General features: G+C 43.9%; 1 protein-coding gene across 1 annotated transcript in view; it reads right to left on the bottom strand.

Moving 5' to 3' along the window:
• SYAP1 (synapse associated protein 1) overlaps nucleotides 1–10,508 on the bottom strand; it is a 31,746-nt gene extending 21,238 nt beyond the window's left edge. Inside the window, exons 1-3 of the mRNA XM_006892401.1 lie at nucleotides 10,325–10,508; nucleotides 4,370–4,488; nucleotides 3,387–3,453 (exon numbers count right to left, since the gene is read on the bottom strand). Of these exons, the coding sequence (XP_006892463.1) occupies nucleotides 3,387–3,453; nucleotides 4,370–4,488; nucleotides 10,325–10,508 (370 nt within the window). The remainder of the gene's footprint in view (nucleotides 1–3,386; nucleotides 3,454–4,369; nucleotides 4,489–10,324) is intronic.
• Between the last annotated feature and the right edge of the window lie 6,572 nt (nucleotides 10,509–17,080).

Raw genomic sequence — 17,080 nt, 5'->3', positions numbered from 1 at the left:
TAAATGTTCATTAAAATGAATAAAATTTAATAATAATAAAAAAAACACATTAATGTCAAAAAAGGTCAGGCTTATTGGTCACTATAGTAGACACTGGTAGAATTCCTGAGACTGTGGCCTTCCGTTACCCTTTAAACCTGGAACAAAACTCTCCTTGTGGCTCAACTTCCAGCCAAATTATAGGCCTCTAACATGACCACTAATACAAGGGAGGCACTCAACCCTCAGAACCATCAATTCTATAAGATCAAAAGAGGAGCATGTGCCTGAGGATGAAGCCTAGAAGGCAGGAAATAGTGGACTACAAAGATTAATGGAAATGAGAATGACAGAGAGGAAGTGGGAAGAGAGTGCAGTTACACTGTGTGCGCTAAAACTAATGTCATAAAACAAAATGTGTGCGAATGGTTGAACAAAAAACCTATCTGCATGCACACCCATGTTTATTGCAGCTTTGTTCACAATAGCAAAGAGCTGCAAACAACCCAAGTGCCCATCAACAAATGAATGGATAGAGAAGCTCTGGTATATTCACACAATGGAATATTATGCAGCATTGAAAAACAAGGAACTGATGAAATATACAAAATATTATTCAAAATGGATGACCCTGGAGGACATTATGCTGAGTGAAATATCTCAGTCACAAAAGGACAAATACTGCATAGGGCCACTGTTGTAAAATGGGACATCAGGGTTGAGGGAAGACAGAAAAGGAGGGGAGGAATGATGGATACTGCATTGATACAGATGAGGAGAGAACTGTTTAAAAGGGATATATGATTAGATATTATTGTCATGACATGAATCTAGAACGAAGGCTGCATAGTGGACTGGACTTGGGGGGAGGGATTGCATAACAATGAAATAATTTTTCTTTTACTTTTCAAGGAGAAAAGTGAATTGAGACAGGGAATGGGCAGAGAGAAAAGTGCAACAGTGAATGAATGGAAACCCTAAGTCTCTGTAAACGTTCATTAAAATGAATAAAAAAATTAATAAGAAAAAATAAAAAATACCATTTACTTTGTCAACTTTCACCCAAATCACTATAAAAAAATTGGGATAAAACAATTCCAAACATACTATTAATGTTGTAAAAGACAAAGAAAGGCTATGAAAACATTTTAGGTTAAATGAAGAAAAGAGATATAAACAAAAAAAGAAAATATCTGACCCTAGACTGGATCCTGGCCTGAAGAGGGAAAGTGTTATAAAGGATATTATTTGGTCAATCAACAAAGTTAGAATATGAATGGCAGATGACAATCAAGTATAGAATCAGCGTCAAAGTTCTCAAGATTGAAATCCATGTCAGCTTAGCCATGCCCTGGATCTCAGTCTGATGTTAATTATCCTCCACGTTATGAAATGGTGTGATTATCCTCAACTCATTGCTGTCGAGACTGAACCGACTCATAGCTGCCCCTCCAGTGGGTTTTCAGTAGCTGAAGTGAATCACATGGAAGGCGACCGCCTATGTTCCTCCCTTGAAGCAGCTGGAAGAGTTGAACCACCACCTTTGGGCTGCCAGTGCAACTCCCCACTCACGGGACCCTTAGAGCTCCTTATATATTGTAAAGATTGATGATGCCAAGGCCCTTCTCCCAAAGCTGGCAGAGAGCAACTTTCCCCTAGACTTCTAACCTCCTAAACTGTGAGCACATGCTGCGGAAAATGCGGTGCCAAAAGACTTGTTTGTACAGGCAGACTCCCATTTTACTGCAAATCGTAGACACTGCATTTTGCACAACTGGAAGGTCTGTGGCAATCCTGCAACAAGAAAGTCTACTGACATCATTTCTGCAACAGCACAGTGCTCGCTTCGTGTCTGTGTGTCACAGTTTTTTCATAATGCTATCGTACATTTAGTAGATTACGGTATAGTGTAAACGTAACTTTTATATGAAAACAATAAAAAATTGTGTGACTTTCTTTGTTACGATATTTGCATAATTGTGGTGGGTCTACGAGGTCGGCCTGTGCAGGACAGTGGAGATGGCAATGCTATACAGGCACCTCAGCCACCCTGAGCCGACCCTGCTGCATACCTGCTCCTCTAACCCAGATGACGAGTGGACACCAAAACCAGAAATCACCTCTACACTTTTCACACAGACTACCAACTAGTTCTCATCTCAGAGGCACCGAGCCATGATCAGTTGTATTGTTTCCAATTAATCACTAAGTGTGTTGGCTCTTACAGTCTATTTGTCCCCAAATGCTGCTTCACAGTGTTGAGCTACCTTAGGTGCAACAATGTTCAATGGCATTGCACCAGAACAGAATTAACAGTAATTTGTACTGGCGGCATTTTTTTTTTACATGACAATTACCATATTCAAAGACATGGGGCAGGTTTTGCGTTTGAGCACCACCAAACAGTAAAATCAGGTACTGTGAAGCTCCAAGAAGTTCAGCAGGCACACGTGCCAGTAAATGAATTCATGGATTAAGGTCCCCAAACACAAACAACTTGCCATGGCCCTGAAGAAAATGGGAAGGCATTTTCTCAGTTTGGTGCTAGGGAGCCCTGGTGCCTAGTGGGTAAGGAGTTGCATGCACTGCCAACTCAAAGGCAGGGGGTTCGAATCCACCAGATACTCTCTGGGAGAAAGAAGGGCAATCCTGTGTGATTACAGCCTTTGAAAAGCTGCTGGAGGGTCATCTATGTGTTTGTTCTGACTCAGGGGCAATGAGTTCAAGTTCAGTTCAAGTATAAAAGTATCATTACTGCTCCATGTGGCATGTGAGAAAAGAAAACTTATTCTCACTCTTCCAGAGCCAGCTCCCCAGAGGGGCCAGCACTGGCCAACCCCAGCTACAGGGAACAGTTTATTTCTTTCCCTTTAATCTGAAGGCTTGGGGGAGGGAGGGGTGGGCAGGTAGAAGAGTGTAACAATGAATGAATGGAAAGCTTCAGGCTCTGTAAACTTTCATTAAAATTATTAATAATAAAAAAAATTTAAAAAAATATTGACCTCCTTGGTTAGAGTTAGATGGTACTATTTCCCTTTCTCTAAATAAAAAAAAAAACCAAAAAAGAAGCACTGTGGCAATTGGACAATTAAAACAGACATGGGGTGGGAAAGAAGAACGAACTGGGGAGGAGGGTGGAGAAAGCAGTGCAACAATGAATGAATGAAAACCCAAAATCTCTGTAAATGTTCATTAAAACTAATAAAATTTAATAAAAAAAATTTAAAAAAAAAAAAGAGGCTTATGGGTTTGTCTCCCTGACCAATTTCGGTATTGCCTAAAGCTGGGGCCCATTTCTTACATTTTCATACTCTCAGAGCCTTAGTGAGGTGTCTGTCACATGGAAGGTATATAGTATAATTTGGCAGATTAAAAAAATAAATCATGAACACAAACCAATACTATACCTGACTTTTTTGTATGTTGCTCCTGAACAAATTTCTCCTGTTCCTTTTGGAAATCTCCTATAATGGTCTGTTAAAAAACAACAAAACAAAAAGCTTACTACTAGGTAAGAAATTTAGAAGTGTATTTGAGATATTTCAGTAATTTTCACTGAGTTGTTGTTAGATATCTTGATTTGATAATGACCCTGTGAACAAGAGTTTCACTGAGTAAGCCTAAAAAAGTGACTTTTTTTTCAAATGCAAAAATAAAATGACTTAAGATTTCATTTATTACTCCGTAAAATAATAAAGGACAGGCCAAAGTTCACGTTTAGAGACCGTTATCACTCACTCTCTGCCTTTAAGTTCATAGGGAGCCTCCATTGGGTTCCTGAGGCTAGCAATTCTAACAGAAAAGATTGACCTGCTTTCCTTCGAAGAGCAACTAGTGGATTCGAACCATCAGAGATGTGCAGCCTTTTGGTTAGCAAGCACAACACGCTATGAATTAGGCCACCAGAGCTCCAAACAATTAGTATATGCAACAAAAATACCTTGATGACAAGATATCTAACGTCCTAAGCAAATCCCCACTGCCGCAACAAATGAATTCACCCCTTAAAGTCTTAACTAATTTTTCCCTTTACTCTTAATTAATTCGTCCTTTCTGGGCAAGCTGCTGAAAAACTTAACCTTGATGTGAAGGCATAAGTATGTTCTGAAATAGTTATAGTTTAAAATTAAATGCACATGTAACTTAACAGTATCAATGTAACTTATAATAGTCTAAGAAAAACCAGTTACTTACATTGGGTTAATTCATACTTTTGCTACTTGATATACAAAAAAGGGTAACATTTTCTCCACTAATCTTGACAATGAATATTTTTATCAAAACATTAGATACTTTCTACTTGGGCTAGAGATAAACTTTGTAAGGGACAATTGTGTCTGTAGCCTGTGAATTTCACACATTTTGACTTCCAAAAGATACTGAAACCTACCTTATCAATGATGCCATCTATTTTCCCTTCTTCTACTGATTTCTTTATTGTTTGTGCTGTTTTGGCCACCGATTCAGTTATCTTTTTTGTAGCTACAGTTGCAAAGTTAAACAGATAGTCTGCAAAGAAAAAAAAAAAGAGTCCAATGTCTCTTCATACACAATAGTTCTTTTATTTGGCCTTTTCTCCTCCAGGGCTCTCGTTAAGAACTGAAAACTCAAGGGCAACTTCCTTGCATATTACATCTTACCACAAAGAATCAGGTCCACTGACAATATGCCACTATTTTTTACAGCTTGGTTGCTGAAACCAGGCCTTGAATTCCTCTCTCCAAGAAAGCAGACTCTCCCCAGCAGTTGTTTCAAACACTTCTTGCCCTGTTTATGTCTCCAGCTCTAACTGATCTCAGTAAATAACTATCTCCCCCATCCATTTACATTCGCCTTCCTTTTTTAGCCTCTATATATCCTAGCTTTGTTTTCTTCTTATTCCCTCCTGTTCAAAAACAAAAATACTCTTTTTCCAGATGAACCAATCCCATGAGAAAACTGGGCAAGTTTTAATAAATAGAAATCTTGGCAAGCTCTAACTGAGCAACTACTTGCATATGAACTCTTCTATGTTAGCTATTGTCAAGTTGCTTGAGGTTTATGGCAACCTCATGCATGAGATTGGACCATTGTGATCCACAGAGCTTTATCCAATGGCCAATTTCCCAGATCTAGATTGCCAGGCCTTTCCTTTTTATCTTAGTTTGAAAATACCTCTGAAACTTGTTCAGTGTAACCACAACACACAAGCATGTCCTGACAAATGGGCAGTGGTTCTGCTTGAGGGGCACTGACTGAGAACTGAACATGGGTCTCCTGCATGGAAATCAAGAATTCAACCACTGCCTACGACTACTTCCATAAATTATTTTTTTTTTTTAGCTAACAATAATGGAAAAATAAGTGAGACAAGATTAAGACTGGAACATAACGAGCTTTCATTTTTACAGAAGAACAGCAGCATAACAAAAAAATGTTCCTGAAGACCTGAAATAACATACAGAGCAAGGCTCTACGGCACTCTGGCATAATGGGCAACTGGTGCATACATAGAACTTCAAAGAGCACACACTCTGCAGAGTCTAGCATGCAGGAGGACACCTAGGCAGGTGCTGGCCCCAAGGATCAGGGACAGCTTTGATACAACTCATTTGCAATGCTCCTGACCTCACAGCAAATAGTCAGAACATGTTAGGGAGGGTTTGTAGCTATGCTTGGATGTAAAGTATCCAGTCAGGTCCTAATGTCCATAGTCCCAAGGACAAACATCGAAGTATATACACCTTCTCACTACACAATCACATCTGGAGCCCTTTTCGTTTAAAAGACAGGAACTGTACTTAAGGAAGTGTACTTATTCCTTAAGCAGAGGAAGGAAGTAGCGCTCAGAGATATGAGAGAAAACTGTTTCCCAAGAGCAGTTGGCCTGCATTCCCAGGCCAGAGAGAGAGACTGATCAGAGACTGCCAGGTAAGAAGCTAATAAAGACAAGAAGTACCTTATTAATCTGTGAAAGAAATTGTCTAATGTCAAGTTACAGGTAGTTTTGCTAAGTGGTTAGGGAAACACTGAAGCTAAGCAAATATCTGATAAAAGTTAACCAGAGTAACATGGGCACAATGTCCATTTTAAGAGCTCTGGAACAAAGAGATGGCCTGAAATGAAGCAGTAATCAAAGGAGAAGTCAAATTAAAAAGTTTGAGAATGAGTTTGACTCAGCTAATACTTTATTTTCCTTATAAAAGCTTCCTGGGAAGAAGGGTAATATATTTTTGCCAACCTGAGGCTCCCTAGCATGTTATTTTTCTAAAGGTCCTATGTGTGCTATATGTGTGAGTGTGCCGAAGAAACAAGACCCACTGCAGTGTTCACAGTACTTTTGAAAGGAAAGGAAAGAGGAGTTGGCTTTTGCTCTATTGCTGGGCACAGATTGGTGGTAGGGACTTTTTTTTAATAGCTAAGGCTCATCTTTGGCCATTCTCTTAACTGACTTAAACTGTAGGAATGATTCATATTTAACATATTTAAAAGTACTGGTATTGGGGAGCTCTGGTGGCCTAGTGGCAAGGAGCTGCAACTACAATCCCAGAGCCGAACGGTTCGAATCCACCAGATGCTCTGCCGGGGAAGGAGGGACAGTCTCTTCCTGTACCAGTCAGATCTGATTTGACGGTACACGCACACAAAAATAATAAAAAATAAAATTTTTTTTAAAAAAAGGACTGGTATTTTTTCATAAAGAAAGACTACAGATGCAACTCTAATTTGGCCAACTTTAACAAAAACAAAACCCAACCCACCATTTTTGCTGAGTAAAAAAAAGGTACTTTTGGGCGGGAGCCGTTGAGGTAGTGAGGAGTTCTTCAATGAGTTTGTTCTGTTGGAAGCAGACCGGAAGTGTCTCAGGAAGGAAGGCTAGGATCAGAGGGGCAGGTCCAGGTTAAGGGGCTGTGTACACACCACTGGTAACTGCTCATTTGTCTCCATTTATAAATTGGTAACCATGGACCAGGAATTCTATAGGGTCCAGTCTTGAAGGTAAGTATTTGCAGAACAAATGGTAGCAGGAAATTCCAAGTAGATTTAAAAAGAAAATGAGAATCTATTCAGTAGAAGTCAAGCACAGAGATGCTTAATCCCAACTTTCAAGACACAAGCAGATCTTTTTAAAAAGAATATACTTTTTAAGACCCTATGTCTACTGCTGTCGAGTTGATTTTAACTCATGGTGACCCTTGTCAGATTTTCAGCCTAATGGTTATAAATTTCCACACATTATGTCTTTGGGGATACAATTCACTCCACAACACACAGGTCACCATGACTGACAGCCAATTTAATAGCAGCAAGTTTTAAGAAGCACCTGGCACAAATTTAGGAGCTCAAATCTATAGCATAAATAGACTGTTAAATATAACTGAAAATGCACAAGTAGCAGAGAAGAAACTAGATCACTGGGACCTCCTAAAAACGGAATCCTTACATGCATCAAAAGACTTCTCCAAAAGAATAAAAAGAGAACGTACAGACTGAGAAAAATATGTGGCAATGACATCTGACAAGGGACTCATCTCAAGATATAGAGGAAACTTTCATAACATGCAAAACTGACAAACAGACACATGAAGAAATGCTCAAGATCATTAGCTATTAAGAGATGTAAATCAAAACAACAGTGAGATACCATCTCACCCCAGCAACAACAGCAAAGTTCAGTAACATGGTACACCAAACGCTGCTGAGGGTGAGGAGGGACTGGACCTCTCATACTCTGCTGATGGGAATGTAAGACGACAACTATGGAAAGCAGTTTGGTGCTTCCTTAGAAAGCTGGGAATAGAAACACCATTTGATCCAGCAATCCCACTACTCGGCATATATCCCAAAGGGCTAAGAGCTGGGATACAAACAGACATAAGCACATCCATATTCGTTGCAACATTAATTACAATAGCAAAGTGATGAAAAATAACCCAACTGTTCATCAATTAACGAATGAATGGATCAACGCAATGGAGTACTGAGGCAAAAAACAACAAAGATGATAAAACACTGCATAACATGGATGTATTTAAAGGCATTATACTGCTCTATGATTGTCTTCCTCCAGGCTGAGCTGGGATTTGTGTGGAGAGAAGGGGAGGATGCAGGCAGAGAGAAAAATCGTGGAATTTGGCGACTGCGTATTTGAAAGCAAGACACTTTTCGTTGCCATGAATTCTTTTTAGTAATATGTAACGTAGTCTTCAGTTAAAAATTCGCTGTAAACAAACAAAAAAAAAAGAAAGGCATTACATTGAGCAAAATAATTAGGTCACAAAGGGCTATTATGGTATAAGATTACTATTTTAAAAAGCTAAGAAAAGGTTTACTGACAGATTCCTTCTTGGATAGTCCAGAGAGGAGAAAGGAGGGATAGAGGAGTAAAAATTTATATATAGGTAAATTGTATGAAGGGAAAGGCAATATATAATAAAGGATTGATCAGGTATGGTAATTAAGGACAGTAATAAATTGTAATTAATGTTGTAAAACAAAATGTGTATGGATGATTGAATGAGAAGCCAATATAATTTGTAAACGTTCATGCAAATAAGATAAAAAAACCACACAAAAGCCCCTGCAGGTAACTAAAAAGGGAACCAGTACCTCCACTCTGCACTTCCCACCTCCTGACCTCTGTGCTCCAGTCAAATGCATCCCCTTAGGAGTTCCTTGGGTGACGCAATTGGCTAGGCACTGGATTTTTGATGCTTCAGACTTGATTCAAAGGTGTCTCAGAAGACTGACTTGTTGATTTACTCCAAAAAGGTCAAGTCCTGAAAACCTTAAGAAGCAGTTCTGTTCTGCAGAGATGGGGTTGCCAGGGGTTGGAATCAATCAGGTAGCAACTAATGTACCATCACAACTTCAATCATTCCAAATTTCGGCTTTCCCAATTTTCCCCACTGGACACAGTTGTTCCTGCTCTAGTGAGTTCACTGCTCAGCACTACATTTTTATTTCTCGGTACACCATTTGGGGCCCTTTGGCTGAGATGCTGTATTTTCATCCTGTGGGGTTATGTCTGTTGCCTCCATCCCGCAAGAAACTTTATGAACATTAGACAGGGCTTTTTTATTGCAAATGTGTGCGGATCCACTCTCAGGCTCACTCTTCACATCCCTCTTGCCTTTTAGTAGATTCTTAAACTGATCCTTCCTAGATTTAATATCTATCTTTGCTGCAAGCTGCCCTGGAAACATACAGTGTAAGGTGCCAAGCTGCTAACAGAGGGTTGTTGTTGTTGTTGTTGTTAAGTGCCGTCAAGTCATAGCGACCCTATGAAGGAGAGTTCTCGAAGCTTGGGTGCCTTTCATCCTCTCTCCAGGTTCATAGGGTTTCTGGAGGCAAGCTATTATGGAAGTGGATGCCACTCCCCCGGCAGTTTAAATAAGCCTGTGGCTCCTCACCTGAAGGTTTAGTCTCAGAAACCTGATAGCTGGTAGCCAGGAGTCATAACTGAATCATCAGAAGGAACCTTTACTGCAGTAAAGGGTTCGGGACTTTCTTTGACTTGTGCTTGGGGAGATCTCGCCAGAATCAGAGTTAGTTTATTTACTCTTCAAGCCTACTATTCTCCCCCCAACTTGTCAAGCTCAGAAAGTGTATGAGCTTTACCACCTACTCACTGTGTAACTTTGGGCCAATAACTCTGGGCTGGTTCCCCCAACTCAATGGGTGGTTAAGAGATGGAATGAGATCCTGTTTATAAAACATCTAGCTCTTCACTCTACATGCTGTTGTGAGTGGCCAGTCTCATGGGAGAGTCTGACTCATGGTGACCTCAGAGCGGAACTGCTCTATTCACCTTTCAAGGCTGTGACCTTTCAAAGCAAATCACTTGGCTCTGGGTGGGTTCGAAACGCCAAGCTAAGTGGAGAGACTCCTTTGCCACTTTAAGGGAAAAGGACCCATCTCTCCAAAAAAAGAGAGCTTAGCAAGACTAGGATGCCCAATGACTCACAAATGATTTGGGCCAGGACTTCTATCTTAAGGGAAAAAGTATTGTGCAAACAACCCAAGCTTGTCAACAAGTCCCCATTCTGGAGAATGGAGGCAGGAGAGCAGTGGGAGAGGGGGAAAGGAGGAAAAAGGAACCAAATATTTCTGGTCAAGCTTGCAGACTACCTTCCTGAAGTCTTGTTGTCAATGTTTACAAACTTTGCAAAGACTGACACATCCGCATTAACTTCAGGAAAGGAGTTGGGGTTGACTGCCCAAGCAAGCACAGGTGCAGGATGCTCAACGTTCCCATCGGGCCAGGAACCACCTACACCACGCCTACCTCCCCTCTCCCACGCGAACCGCTGGTCTGGATGATCGGGCAGACTCTCCCGTTGTGGGGCCCCTGGAGTAGACTCACTGCCGAGGCCTTTGTCCAGGTCGAGCTGGTCCTCAGCTTTCTGCGGCTCCTCCTCCGCGGACTCCGCCACCACTTCGGCGCTCGGCTCCGGCGGAGCGTCTTCCTCGGGCTCCTTGTCTTTCTCGGACGGGGCGTCGTCCGCCGGCTGCTCCAGGCCAAACCAAGTGCTCAGACCCCGGAACATCCCGCCAGCGGGGCTGCCGTCGCAGTCCCAGTCACCAGAGACCTCCGCGGGCGCTGTCAGCTCTGGACCCTGCCGAGCCTGTCGTCCAAAGAGATGGCCGGAAGTCGGAGCAAATCAGGGGCGGTGCCTCTTACGGTCTCCGCCTCTTTGGCAACGCCCCCGGCCACGGCGTGTGTGTCACTTCCGGTCGGGAGGTTCCAGCTGTGACGACTTATGGCTTGGATAACTTTATTGTCCACCTAGACAGTGGACAAAAAGGTACTTCTGTGCAGAGTCCTTGCGTAGTTTTGGAAGTGTCAGACCCTCATTTAGGCATGTGGACAGGAATGTCTTCACCCCAATCCTATTTAGTCCCTCATTTAACGACTGCATGTAACGAGCTTCCCTGGAGACCCTGTAGCCTCGCCTGGTCAGGTCAGGCTGTGGCAGGTTCCCACGGAAGTACAGCCTTTTCTTCTTTCAGTTATTTATTTTGAATCAGAGTTTGTAGATTATATGACTTTCATTCATAATACATTTTGTTTTATAACATTGTAATTACAGTTTCACGGATCATACATATACATTTTATTTTATAACATTAATTATCATTGATTAATATTATTAATTATAATGTCTAATGTCAACCCCCTTTGGAAGGAGGAGTGGCATCCACTTCCATAACAGCTTGCCTCGGAAACCCTATGAACCTGGAGAGAGGATGAAAGGCACCCAAGTGTCGAGGACTCTCCTTCAGAGGGTCACTATGAGTCGCCTGCAACTCGACGGCTTAGCCTCCTCAGGAGCCCATCTAAACTCGCCCAAGGCCTCCAAATTCAACGACCAACTTACAGAGCGAATACAGAAGACAGACGAAAGCGTACAAAGATACCGCGGGATGCAGCCAGCCGAAGTCAGACTGTGAGAAACCACCGAACACACGACCTAGTTTCCCCAATAAAATTTCGAAGAACTGCGAACAGGGGAGGGAATTTATAGGTTTAAAAACGGCTATCCAAGGGATAAATATGACCCGTGAAAACATCTGGACTTTATTTGGACCCTCATTCAAGCAATCAAATTGCTAAAGAAAGTGACGTTTATAAAGAACAGGGAATTTGATGAAATCAAGGAATAGGGTATTGTATAGGGTATTGTAATTGGTTTTTTTTTGGGGGGGGGACGTCTCTTGTAGTGAGTCATAGTGAAATATTTACCAACGATGTGACACTATGTCTGGAATTTTCATCCAAATAATACAGGATGAGGGGAAATGGGTGAGGATGATGAATCAAGTGTGGCCATAAATTGATAATTGTTGAAACTGGGTGACTAGCAGTGTTACTATTTCTGCTTTTCTATTGGTTTAACTTTTCCCATAATAACAGGTAAACTAACCCCCAAAAAACTGGCTAAGTGAACAAACTGCCTCTTCATACTGGCTAGTTCATGACCATATTTCCTAGGTAAAGGAAAAAACCTAAACTCGCTGCTGTCTAGTTGATTTAGACCCTAGGAATGGTGCCCTCGGGGCTCTTTTCTGCACCAGGGCTCCTTCTCAAGTACAATCTCCAACAGTCTTTTGGGGAAGGATGCCCTTTTTGTCCCCCCCCCCCAATTGCAACCACGGTCACCATCACCACCCTGGATGATTCATTCAGTAGTACTACACTCCACTTTGCAGAAGACCCAGGTTCAATTCCCTGTTGGTGTACCTCACTCATGTACCGCTACTACTGTAGGTCAGTAGAGCCTGTATTGAACACGGTTTCTGTGAACCTTTAAGACTAAAACGAACTAGTGATTTACTTCTGAAAGTCAGCCAACAGATGCAGTCCAGCCTGTGGATCACCATGGCCAGGACCGAAGTATCTCATTTCAATGGACAAGATGAAAAATTCCAGTGACCTGTGTCACTGAAGGTGGGGGATTCTGACTTCTGACTTGCATTTACATTTTATTCTGCTTTTGGTTTAAGAAACACAACTTGCTTTTAGAGTCTGGGTACTTAATGAACTTTGTAAGTCAGGAAATGTGTTAAGGCCACACTGTATTTTTAGGATGTATTTAGTGAAAACTTAGAAGCAATGTACATTTCCCAGAAAAGGATGATTGTCCCAAGTATGGTTGGAAAGAGCCTTGAATTTGATTCAGAAGCTAATGATGGGATTCTCCACCCCTCTCCATAGTTCTAATTGAACTTTTATTTGTCTCATTTGCCAACTTAGCATATTCCACCAACTTGGGAAGCAGAAACAAACTTTCACAGGTTTCACAAATTTTTTGTTTAAGTGCTAGTTTTGTGGGAGCTATAGTTGCAGCCAATGCAGTCTTTTTAGCTGCTTGTTTAGCCTATTTTGCTCCCTTGGCAGTCCTGATGGCCTGTTCTCGTTGAGCCTTTCTAACTTCAGGCTTTTGATTCCTCTTGGCCATTACAGCAAGAGATGAACCAGTGAGGGCCCTCTGGAATTTGAAGGTACAGCGGGTCCTTTTCTTTTTAATTTCTTCTCATTGGCCCTTTTTGTGCTTCTGTAGAGGACAGTCCAATTTCTCTGTCATGGTTCCTTTTGGAAAGGAATGCCGACTCACATTTTGCCTTAAGAAACTGGAATACCTTCCCGTTCATCCTGCTGTAGCACCTCCCATGTCCAGGGTAGATCTTGTACCCCTTAAACAGCCCAGGTCCACCTTCATGGCTGCGACTGTAGGTGAAGTGCAATAATGGGAATCTTAACAGTACCATCTCCTAGGTAAATTCCATTGGCTTGCTACTTGTACTTTTAGACTTCTCAAGTTTCCTTAGCTACAAAAGCCTTTCTTACAGCAGAAATGGTTGCTATCCCATCCACCTAAATTTGCTTTATATATATCACCAGGAAGCCATGAAACCACTGTGCCCCAGGCAAGGGACATCTTTTTTAATGGTTTTGAAAGGTAAGAGTCATCTGAATAAAAATATAAGTAACGAAATTAAGGAGGGACATTTTCTTTTTATTTCTTTTTTGATCCTTTTCAAGGTCCAGCACCAAATACTCTGTGCACACTTGCTGTTGTTAATTGTGTCAATTCTGAGTTAAGGCGATCCCAAGTGTGCAGTGTAGAGCCGCTCCATAGAACTTTTTTTTAAAATTTTCTTATTTTTGTGTGCATGTACTGTCAAATCAGATCTGACTGGTACAGGAGAAGATTGTCCCTCCTTCCCTGGCAGAGCATCTGGTGGATTTGAACCGTTCGCCTCTGCAATTGTAGTTGCAGCTCCTTGCCACTAGGCCACCAGAGCTCCCCTTCCATAGAACTTTTGAGGGTATGCCTTTTCTCGTTCTTTTGAGGTGCCTCTTAGTGGATTTGAACTAGCAGTCTGATTGGCAAGTAGTTGAGCGCTTAACCATTTACACCATTCAGGGACCCTTTATGTGTACTAAAAACCTCAAACTCACTGCCACTGAGTCTACTTTGACACAAAGTCATTGGTTTTCTGAGGCTGCAAATCATTATAGGAGGAGACTTCCTATTTTTCCTCCCCCTGTGTTTGGTGGATTTGAACACTGAGACTTGAAGCCTTTGGGTAGCAGTGCACCTTGCTGCAGACTGCCACAACTCTTCAGCACCTGATAACAACAATCACAGCTCTGCAGATATAATCATTTGCTTAATGTACTTTATGCATAGAAAGTTACATTATATAACAAGACAGACATCTGACTTTAGACACAAACCTTCCCTACCTGTCTGAATTTCCATATAGTTTATTAAAGATAAATTTAGGAATGGAGAAATTTTGTAATCTGAGTATGCCTCACTTTGTGAAACTTCACTTTAGACCACTTCTTTTTCACAAAACGCCAACATGAGTAACTGTTCCCACTAGTTGAAAGAAATACAAAGAAGTTTTTCTCTTTTATGAAAAAAACTGAAAAGCAGAGCTACATAAACTCAGCATCTTCACCTTAAGTCGCCAGAGCTTTGTACTGTTGTCTGTGAACTCCCCGTTAGTGTGATTAGAAGCTTTATGTGTTGCTTGATATGATCAGTAGGTTATATTTTTGATCTGGACTGGTAAAAAAATAAATTTTGTCTCGATAGAAGTGAATGATAATTCTTTTCTTTCCTGCATTTTGACTGATGTACAGGTTCCCAAGAATGTTCTACTTTCAGATAGCATGGGAAACCAGTAAGACCGTCGTGTTTAGCCTGGTTCACAAACATCCTTTCCTGGGGGCCCCTTGGGAAGGCTGGCTTCATTGGCAAGTCCCTGTATCCCTATCTCTAGCTATCTTGTGAGGTGCCTCTTCTCTCTTTGCCCTCCATGGGGCCTGAGGCTCCCTCAAGGATATCCGCCTGCGTGAAGCGTGAAGCATGAAGCATGAAGAAGCCTCTGCTCACTTCCCCACAAGTTAATATCAGTGTCCCCAGCTCCCAAGTGTTTCTTCCACAACACTGAGCTCTCACCCTTCATGGGGGACAGTCTTCGTCTTCTACTTCTTTTTTAATGGTTTTTATTTCGCTCTTCAACTACTTAGGCAGCTTAGTGGGGCAGATAGTTAGGCAGTTGATTCCTGGTCAAAAAGTTGGCGCACACTCGTGGGGTCACCATGAGTCAGACTGAACTTGAGGGCAACTGGTTTGGCTTTTTGGCTTTGATTTGTTTTTTAGGTCTCTGATGACACTTGCTTAACTTGCCCTCTAGTATCTCATGCTAATTTGTCACCACTTTGAGTCTTCTCTCTTCCAACCATAGAGACCTCTGACTCCTACTCTACAGAGAAAACAGACTTCCAAGCCAAACCCCTTTAACTTTCCATCCCTAGCCACACTCTGTATTTGCTCCCTTTCTTACCCTGTAGGCTCACAGCTTCTTGGTCAGTAGATCATGCAGTCAGATTTGTTCCTGGCTTTGTAATCATACCACAATGCATCCGTGTCAAAGCAGGCCCTTAAGCCCCCATTAATAGTTGGTGGATTATGGACTTTTGTTTTCGCGAGGTGTAGTGTTAGGGGAACGACTTTGGAAGCTGAGAAGCCTTTTAATAAGGAAAGCACGTGAAGGCAGGGGCCTTTCCTTGTAGGCAGCAGGAGCTCTGGTGGCCAGGTGGTAGCAAGCTGCGGGGAAGGATGGAACAGGCTCCTTCCCTGCGATTTCTTGCCTCTGAAAACCCATTGGAGGCTCAGCTGGGAATCGGGTTTAACTGATGGCACACCACAACAACAGGTGGTCCAAGGATCAAATAAACCCAGAAACCCGGAAGCAAAGCCTGGCAATCTGCTCCCGAAAGGTCCCAGCCCTTGCAGACCCGGTGGCGCCCTCCTTGCCAGGTAGGGGTCCCGAGGCCATGGACTTTTTAGTGCGAAGCTGGAGCGCATGGGATGGCCAGTGTTCGACTCTTAACCAACCTAAGGACACCAGGGACTACAACCTGCAAAAGGAGAGTGAGAATGCAGATGAAACCCGTTCCCTAGCCGCTGCTCCCCCACCGTCCCTCCCCCCTGGCTCCCTGCCTCTACAACGGCCACCCTTCAGCTGCCTCTCCTCCCCGCCCCTCCGCAGCTCCGCTCTTCCCGTGGAACTTCACTGATTGCACCCCTTCTGTAGCTCTCCCGCCAGACGGGAAGCCCCTCAAAAGGAAGCATCTCGTTTGCTTTTTGTCCTTCCCATTGGTGAGAAGTGGCCAGGGGCTGGCCGCCAGCGGGGCCGAGGGCGCCGAGTCCCGGGGCCAAGCAGGCAGGGGGCCAGGAGGGGGCGCGAGGGCCCCGCGACGCACTGGGGCGCTCGGAGTTGGCGCCGGCACGTCCACGGTGTCAGCCCAGCTCCCGGCGTGAGTCAGCGGGGACTCGGGACACCCCTAGTGGCCGCTCCCGCCGCGGGTCCCACAGGTGAGTGCCAGGCCGCGGGGTGGAGCCCTCCCTCCGCCGCCGCCACCACCGCGCAGGTAAGTGCCCGCGCGGGCCTCCCCCGCGCCTCCAGGACCCCCGAGGCCCAGACTTGAGCTCCAAGGCCCCCCACGCGCCGGCCCAGGCGCCCTGGTGCGCCTTTGTCCCCCATCCCGAGGGCTCCCGCGGCCGCCCCTGGGCGAGTGTGGCCGGGCCTGGGCCGGCGCATCCTCGGAGTTGGCGGGCGCGGGGAGCCAAGCGCGCCCTGGCCGCCAGCCCGCGCCCATCGGAGCCCGTCCCTCCCCCGGCACTGGGGCCCAGGAGCCCCGCGATCGCGCCGGCGGAAGTGGGGCCCGGGGCGCGCTCCTTCCCCTGTGAGCGCCGGCTGCGCACGCGGCGTCCGCCCGAGGACGCTGCAGCCGCCCTAGAGCTTATTTTGGCTTTTGCGCTGAGACACCGATGTGTAATGGACACACAGAGAAAGCCCTTGAAAAGCGCGCAGATAACGAGAGGAACCCATTCACTCCCCCAGCGGAGACGCAGAATGGTGCCGTCACCCCACAAACTTTCCCCGCACCCCCTTCCAGTCGGTACCCTCTTCTTCCCGCCTACAGTTGCGGTTTCTGGCATGGCTTAGTTTTGCCTGTTGTAGAATTTAGAAAGCCGAGATTATTAAGTAGGTAGTCCTTGGAGTTTGGCTGAAAAGTACTCTCTTGCGTGGCCTT

The sequence above is a fragment of the Elephantulus edwardii genome, unplaced genomic scaffold (assembly GCF_000299155.1).
Source record: "Elephantulus edwardii isolate Elephantulus edwardi_28Jun2011 unplaced genomic scaffold, EleEdw1.0 scaffold00115, whole genome shotgun sequence".
Lineage (NCBI taxonomy): Eukaryota > Metazoa > Chordata > Mammalia > Macroscelidea > Macroscelididae > Elephantulus > Elephantulus edwardii.
Note: the sequence above shows the minus strand (reverse complement) of the source record. Positions and strands in the feature narration are given on the sequence as shown.